General features: G+C 41.0%; 1 protein-coding gene across 1 annotated transcript in view; it reads right to left on the bottom strand.

Moving 5' to 3' along the window:
• Positions 1-2,419: 2,419 nt before the first annotated feature.
• Positions 2,420-8,676, bottom strand: part of LY9 (lymphocyte antigen 9) — a 17,795-nt gene continuing 11,538 nt past the window's right edge. The window contains exons 3-5 of the mRNA XM_006861760.1: positions 5,616-5,888; positions 4,817-5,143; positions 2,420-2,709 (exon numbers count right to left, since the gene is read on the bottom strand). Of these exons, the coding sequence (XP_006861822.1) occupies positions 2,420-2,709; positions 4,817-5,143; positions 5,616-5,888 (890 nt within the window). The remainder of the gene's footprint in view (positions 2,710-4,816; positions 5,144-5,615; positions 5,889-8,676) is intronic.

The raw sequence follows: 8,676 nt of genomic DNA, 5'->3' as shown, positions 1-8,676 counted from the left end.
TCATGCTGTGGCACACCCTTCACACCTACCTCTCTGTTGGTTGCAATCCAAAAAACCAAACCTGTTACTGTCGGGTTGATTTTGACTCATAGTGACTTTGTAGGACAGACTAGAACTGGCAACTAGGGTGGAAGCAGATCGCCACATCTTACTTCCATGAAGCAGCTGGTGGTTTAGAATTAATGACCTTTTGGTTAGTAGCCAAGCACTAGATCACCACTCCACCACGGCTCCTTATTGACTGCAATAGGAGAGGGTCAAATTGGCTCAAAGAGAGAAGTGGCGGTGAGAGATGAGGAGCTCTGCTAAATTTGAGGCTCTGATGGTATCTATCCCTAAGGTCAACTCAACTCCTGTTCTTTCCACAGATTATAATCAATAAGTAGTAAGTCACTCCTTCCCTATAAACCCTTTTGGTCTAAACTAATTTGAATTAAAGAACTCCAACGACACCTGCTTCCTATCCCATTCATTACTCGGAGATAAAGCGAGACGTTGGGAGGCAAGATTATGTGTAGGAGGGGATTATGTGAGTACATAAAATTGTCCAGAGGAAAGGAAGCCCCAGAGAAATGACCTAGCACTAGCAGACATCATTGGTTTCAGCAAACGCACATTGTCTTTTTTGCTTCCAGATGAAGAACAAGCTACAGAAGATCCCAAAGAGTAGAAGAGCAGGAATTATCAGGGAGAGTATAATCCAATGATTCTTGCTTCTTTCAGGCCCTTTGGAAAAAAAAAAAAAGAGAGTGATATTAATACAAACAATGACAAGTAAGATCGGAGCAAATGATAGATGGAACATAATGGCCATCCTACAAACCTCTTAAAAATCCTATAATATTGCAGAAAATATTTATTTCCAGTTTACAGAAATGCATTGAGCAGACATTGTTCTAGGCAAGAAGTTGTAGTGGTAAATAAGTTCCTGGGTATAAAGACTTCTGACTTGTCCAGTGTCACAGAGTTTAAGTACTTCAGTTAGGATTTGAATGCCATCTTTCTGATTTAAAGCACACTACCATCAAACTACGCTTCCTCTTTCTGTAAATGGTAGTTAGGGAGTTCCAGACTTGAGACAGAAAGAATACAGAGTCCTCTTGGGCTAGGATCTAGGTCGATCTGCCAGATACAGCCTGACCTAGCATCATCAGACCCTAGGTAGACCTTTCATGCATTCTGTCTCCCTGTAGGGAAGGACAGAGGACAGAACTCACAGAGTTCCAATTTTGCTTTTGCTATGGTATCTTTAATAAGTTCCTTAGCCTCTCTGAGATTTAGTTCCTTTATCTATATAGTGGGGAATAATAAGAATATCTGCTTCATAGTAACCTTGTGAAGACTGTATTAAAAGGAAAAAATGTCTAGAACAGTGCTTGGCATTTAGTAAAAGCCACCAGAGTTTCCTTTTTTAAATCACTCACATAGTCTTGTTCCTTGGTTCTCTGCATCCCTTTATATGTTAACTTTCTACAAATTTTTCTCCACAAACTTCTAATATTGTGCTTCTAATACTATCCTCATGAACCCTGTACAAGTCCTTGAAATGAGGTTAGTGGAACAAAATTTAAAATTTTAATTAAATTTAAAATTTAAAACTGATATAAGATTTAGTTATTGAAAGAACAGTAAGCATGTTAGAGCAACTTGGGTATGTAAATATGTATTTTCAACTGTAAATTTTATAAAGTCTTAATACAGATCAAATATGTCCATGAGTATTTAGCATCTAATTTGAGATATGCTATAAAAGGAGCTCTGATAGCATAGTGGTTACAAATCGGGCTGCAAACCTTAAGGTCAGCAGTTCGAGACTACCAGCTGCTCCATGGGAGAAAGATGAGGCTTTCTGCTACTATAAAGATTTACAGCCTCAGAAACCCTGTATAGGGTCACTATGGGTTGGAACCAACTCCATGGCACTTAACAACAACAGCAATAAAATACACACTGAATTTTAAAGACTTAGTACAAGATAAGATATAAACGATTTCAAGATTAATTAAAAAATATTGGATGCATATTGAAAACGATGATATTCTGGATATATTGTTGTTGTTAAGTGCCATCCAGTCGGTTCCAACACAGAGCAACTCTTTATAGGGTTTCCAAAGAGTGGCTGGTGAATTTGAACTGCCGACCTTGCAGTTCAAACCGACCTTGTGGTTGAGTGCTTATCCTATAGCACCACACCAGGACTCCTTTTTTAGGTATATTAAGTTAAATAAAATGTAAAAATTAATGTTGCCTCTTTCTTTTTCTAATAGGCTATTAGAAAATTTTAAATTACATGTTTGGCTTCCATTAAACTTCTGTTAGAATGCACTGCTCTAAAATTCTCGCCCACACTCCCTTGCTGCATTTTCATAAAGAATCACTGCATACTCTTTTTGGAATTGTGACCCTGAGGCCTGTATGATTAGTGACGAAGATAAAAACCTGGACAGATATTCCCAAAAAGAAACTGCCAGGAACTACTGTTGACAGAGGTTGTGGCTATGCATGAGAAGTTGGGGTAATTTTCACTGCTTTTCCATGAGACATTAGGGAATGACTCCTCTTGGGACATAAGAGCTTCCTCCTGCAGGAAGGTCCATCTATATACCACATTATTCTCACTCTCCTCTACTGAGCAGATCAGGGTAAATCTGTAGGTGCCATCCTCAGGGGGCCTAGGGCTCCAGGTAACTTTTGGCTTCTTCAACTTCCCTGTGTGGGGAGAAGAGCAAGCCCCATGTGGGCTTCAAACTTGCCCATGGAGTCACCCTGTCTTTATTTGTTCAAAATCTAATCAGCTGAAGTTGTATGTTGACCCTATGTTAGGGCTGGGAAATTGCCTCCAAGTGTCATGGACATTATGGAGTGTGCCTGACATTTCTTTGTTAGCTATGAAATCTCAGGCATGTCGTTTCACCTCCAAGGTCTTCTGATGCTCAAGTGTGAAATAAGGGGGTTACTGAAAATGGGAAAAAAAGATGTTGCATCATTCTATATGGTATACTCTCAGCTGTAAAAAACAAGCAGATCATTCCACCAAAACAATCACAGCTCTTCTACGTGCTCTGAAGTCCCTTGCAAGGCTGACATTTGAAGACCTATTAATTATTTGTTTAATTTTGTGAATGGATCCAGGTAGACAGTTGAACATAGATAGTAATTGTCACATTGTTGTTAAGTGCCCTTGAGTTGGTTCCAACTCATAGCAATCCTGTATTGGGTTTCTGAGGAGCAGTTGGTGAGTTTGAACCACTGACCTTGTGGTTCAAATTGACCTTGTGGCCCAATGCATTATCCTGCAGCACCATACCAGGACTCCCACTGCCACATAGTCGATGCTGAAAAAATGCTTATGTTATAGATTGAATCGTGACTTCCTCCCAACCCCCACATCCCTGCCCAATTTGTGTTGAAGTCCTAAACTCTAGTACTTGTGAATATGACCTTATTTGGAAATAGAGTCATTGAAGATGTTGTCAATTAAGTTTAACATAAGTTAGTATCAGAGTAGGGTGTGTACTAATCCAGTCCAAATGGTGTCCTATAGAAGAGGAGAAGAGACACAGACAGATGAAAGATGCCAAGGACCATTGGACTACCAGAAACAGAGAGATTAGAAAAGAACTTCTCCAAGAAACTTCAGAGATACCCTAAATTTGGACTCAGAGTCTTCAGAACTGTAAGCAATATATTTTAGTTGTTGGAAGCCACTCACTTTGTGGTACTTTGTTACAGCAGCCCTAGAGAACTAACACAGTTAACACTTTAAAAAGAAATAACAAGACTGGCTGTTCATGGTTTGTATTTTTTTACTTAATCTTCTTGCTGGTTCTTTTCTATTTGAGCCACAGCATGCAGTAGGTGTGTGCTAGGCCTGTTGTTGTTAGCTGCCATTGAGTTGTCTTCTGATTCATGGTGATCCCAAGCACAACAGAATGAGACACTGCCACTGGTGGATCATTTTGACCTACAGAATTTCCATGGGCAGATATTTGGAAATAGATTGCCAAGCCTTTCTTCCTAGTTCATCTTAGTCTGGAAGCTCTGCTGAAACCTGTTCAGCAACATAGCAGCATTCAAGCCTCCTCTGACAGACAGATGGTGGCGTGCTTTGACTGGGATTGAATCCAGGTGTACTGCATGAAGGTAAAACTTCTATTATCGAATCACCAACTGACCTTGCTCTTGACTGTCTTGCTGCATATTTTAACTTGCTGCATATTTTCACGTATATCCAGATACCAACAAACCTAGGCAGGGGTGTACTGACCATGCCTGAACAGTACAGACAAAGTAGCTAACACATTCAAGCCATGCATTCCATCCAGGTAAGCTCCCTTGTGGTCCAGGGAGGAAAAAGAAGAATGCACGTTCCCTCCCTCACATGTAAGAGAGTGTTTCACACCCTCAAACACCACAGAGTCATCTGGATACTGACAGGGGCCTTCTCACTTGTCTCTGTTTCCATCCCAGTTGGATCTAACCTTATAGAAAATACCCATGTTCTATAAAAATGCATTTTGGAGGGTTTCTCGACCCATCTGATAACCAATTCAATGCAAGTATCTGGAAGTTGAGTGGTCGAGGCCTAATTATTGGCTTATAAGAAGGCAGATCTTGACAGGTAGATTTTCCCAGTTGCTGGTTGTAATTTTTCTTCCTGTGAATTGACTGGTATGAATTAAATAGCTGTCCTAGAGGTCCAAGGCATTTTGGTACAAAGAGAGGCATGGGAAAGAAAAGAGGTGGGGAATGCAGAAAAGAGGAGAAACATTTCAGGGAAGGAATCAAATGATGGACACTATGCCCAGAGACTCACAGTGGATGCTCAAGGAGAAGTGATTCGTTCTGGTGATCTCTGAGCACACATAGGCACTGTAGTGTCCAGCATCCTCCATCTCCAGCTGGCTGATCTTCAGGGAGTGGTCCTGGCTAGAGACCCATACTCTGTCCTTATTGGGTTCTTTGGACTTAGTGAGCGAATTGGCTGTTGTTGTTTCTCCCCACTTTTCACTGATAACAGATGTGTTAAACATCCACACAACTTTCGTTACGTTCTGACTGGCTGGGGCCTCCAGGATGACCGACTCTCCCAGGATCCCTATCACTTCCTTCCTCCCTGTTTCTCCTCTGGAGGCACTTGGATCTGCAGTCAGAGAAGAGGCATTGCAGCTCAGTTACTGTATCCCAACACCTTGATCCCTTGGCCAGCCTTCCCAGGGTCTCCATCCCATCCTCTAAGACATCTCCTATGATGAGGCTTCCTTGCTGCTTTCCCATGACTGCTCATTCCACCTGCTTCTGCCCACTATATACCAGACCTCTCCTCCCCTGTCTGACCTTCTGAGATACTCTAAGGGACATCCCCACCCAAGGAAAGATCAATCTGTCATCTATACTCTCTTCTTCTCCCTTGCAGTTTCCCCAGTGTCCTGAAGTTTCCAAGTCTCTTTCTTGCTAGTCTCTCTTAGGCCACTGAAGATACAGAAGAGAGTCTTCAGTCCTGTTCTCTCACTTCCCCACACTATCTATGTCCTGCCAGAACCCTGGGGTTCAGGTTTCACGCTTGCTCAGCCTAATTCTGGAGTCCTCTGGAGAGCCCAAGAAGAGTCAGGTACCTGTACAGAACTGCTGGGCATGCATAGAGTGAGAGCTGCTCTGGCTGACAGGGTTCGTGACTGTGCAAGTGTACACTCGATCTGGGTCACAGAACATCCAGGAGGCGGTGAGAGTGGAGTCCTCATAGAGCTTAGAAACATTGAAGTCCTTTTGCATCCATTTGTAATGAATGCTTTCCCCTGCCGTCTTCACGGAACACACCAGGGTGAAGTTACAGAAGGCACTTTCAGATATGGTGGCCGTAACAGTGACGTTGGGCTTCTGAAGCTGCTCTGAAGAAACAATGACAAAGGGAAGACTACTTAAGACTCCTTCATAGTAGGTGAACTCTGGGACAAGGCGGTGAGGGTGGTGGAGCTGGGGTATCAGGGAGAGGCAAGCATTACTGTTCCAGGGGAGATTTTTCTTAACTTCCCACTGGAGATAGGGATGAATGCCTCTTCTATTGCTTCTGAGCATCCTCCACAAGGGTTATCACCACAGATCAATATGATTTACAATCTAAATACTTCTCTTTCCCCCCACCAATATGTGAACACCTGACACCCAGCTTGTTATGAAAGGCACTCATTAATGTTTGGCACCGAATGGGGCAGGGCAAGAGCTCTGCCTCTAGAATTTGCCATTTGCTCTAAAGTTTGCTCTAAAGTTAGGACTCATTGTTCCTCCAGAACGTTCCCCCAGTCCTTTCATTCCCTTTTGTTCTATCTCTTTAGAGTGTGTATGTTTAATTAATTGCTAAGTTTTGACTAGGTATCATATGCACAAAATTACAAAAAATTTAAAATGGTACCCAATGAAAACAAAACAAGCTTTCTTTCTTCCTGTTTCCCCACCCACCTATTTTCTCCTCAGACACTGGACAGCACTGCCAGTTTGCAATGCTGGGAGATTCTTGTTGATTCTTCTCAAGATAGTCTAGGTATAGATATACATAGGATTGTTGTTAAGTGCTGTCAAGTCGGTTCCAACTCATGTTGTTGTTAGGTGCCATTGCATCAGTACCGACTCATAGCAACCCTATGTACAACAGAATGAAACACTGCTCGGGTCCTGGACCAACCATTACTACACCTGAGCCTATTGCTGCTATCACTGTACCAATACATCTTGCTGGTATTTTTCCAACTCACAGTGACCTTCTATAGGGTTTCTGATTAGCAGTTGGTGAATTTGAACAGCTGACCTTCTGGTTCAAACCAACCTTGCGATCCAGAGCTAATCCTACAGCACCACACCAGGCTCCATACAAAAGGCAGTATACTGTTGTTGTTAAATGCTGTAGTTGACTCTGACTCATAGCAGCCCTGTATAGGGTTTTCGAGGAGCTGATGGAGGTTTGAAACACTGACGTTGTAGTTCAAACTGACTTTGTAGTCCAGCACATTAACCCACAGTGCCACACCAGGACCAGTATATTGTGTATATTGCTAAGATTGCTTTTTAAAAATTAAAGAATGTATTTTGTATATTATTCTATATCATTACATATGAGTATAAGTCAAAAGTATTCTTACTAGAGTTCCAGTTTCATCATGCATGGTTTATTCTAAACAAAATGTATTTAAGGATATCTCTGCTACTGAAGACGTGCTTAAACACTTGCAGACAAATTCTCTCAGTAACACAATTGTCTTAGTCTCATTAGAGGGACCTTCCAAAAACAAAAACAAAACAAAACAAAACAAAAGAAAACAAAAGGCTACTTTTTTTTTGCCATGGAGAAAAACAGTTTTGAGGTCAGAGCTATTATCAAATTTTTAACAAAACTCCTGTGGATGTCTTCTCAGATCACTGAAGCTTTGCAACAAGTTTTCAAGTTTGCTGCCCTACTTAAGACAATAGTTTTCAGATGGATCAAGTGTTTTAAGGATGATCAGGAAGAACTCAAAGATGAATTCAAAACTGAGAGTTCAGTTCAGAATGTTTAGTGATTATTGGGATTCAGAAGGGATAATCTTGGTAAGATTTTCTTGAAAGCTATAGGATTATCACAGGGACATATTATGAAGATGTTTAAGAAAACAAACAAACAAAAAAAACTTCATCTGTAAGAAAAAGGCCAGAGAAGTTGCACTGAGGAATGCCTTTACATTCTGGCAATGCACCTGTGCATTCTTCACATTCTTCAAGGGTAAAATGGACCTTCCATGGATAAATGCATTGAAAAACATTACCCCATTCACCCTACAGCCCTGATACTTATCTTTGTTCCCAAAATTCAAAGAACATTGAAAAGGAACATAGTTTTACTCCCTCAAGGCTGTCTTGACGTGGTGTAAATTGAAGAGCACAGAATTCTTTAGGGGAGGATTGGAGAGATGGAAACACTGCCATCAGAAGTCTATAAATCTAGATGGAGGGTATGTTGAGAAACAATAACTTCACATTTTGTTACTTTTGTTTAGTAAAGGTGTCTGTAATTTTGTAGCAATACTTTTTGACTCACCCTCATATTGAGTCAATTTATTCTATGGATATTGTAGTTGTTAAGTGCCATCAGGTCAGTTCTAAATCAGAGTGACCCTGTATAGGGTTTCTGAGGCTGTAAATCTTTATAGGAGCAGAAAGCCTCATCTTTCTCCTGCAGAGAGTGGCTGGTAGATTTGAACTGCTGACCAAGCAGTTAGCAGCTCAATTCATAAACCACTATGCTACCAGAGCTTCCTGTAAAGGATATTAATAGTACTAAAAAAAGAACACAAATGTCTATGAAACACATGCAAACATTCATATCTAACTTATAATTTAGAAACCCTGATGGCACTGTGAGCTACACATCAGACTGCTAACTGTAATGTCATTGGTTTAAACCCATTGACCACTCTGTGGGAGAAAGGTGAAGCTGTCTGCTTCCATAAAGATTTATCATTTTTGAAATCCTGAGAAACAGATGATGGAAAAGCACCATATCAGTGAAAACAAGGCCAGGGGCAGATTGTGGACCAGACCATCAGTTACTAATATGCAAATTCAAACTGAAACTGAAGAAAATGAAAACAAGTCCACGAGAGCCAAAATATGATCTTGAATATATCCCACCTGAATTTAGAGATCATC

This window comes from Chrysochloris asiatica, unplaced genomic scaffold (genome assembly GCF_000296735.1).
Source record: "Chrysochloris asiatica unplaced genomic scaffold, ChrAsi1.0 scaffold00042, whole genome shotgun sequence".
In the NCBI taxonomy this organism is placed as follows: domain Eukaryota; kingdom Metazoa; phylum Chordata; class Mammalia; order Afrosoricida; family Chrysochloridae; genus Chrysochloris; species Chrysochloris asiatica.
The sequence above is the reverse complement of the archived record's forward strand: the minus strand, read 5'-3'. Positions and strand labels throughout refer to the sequence as shown.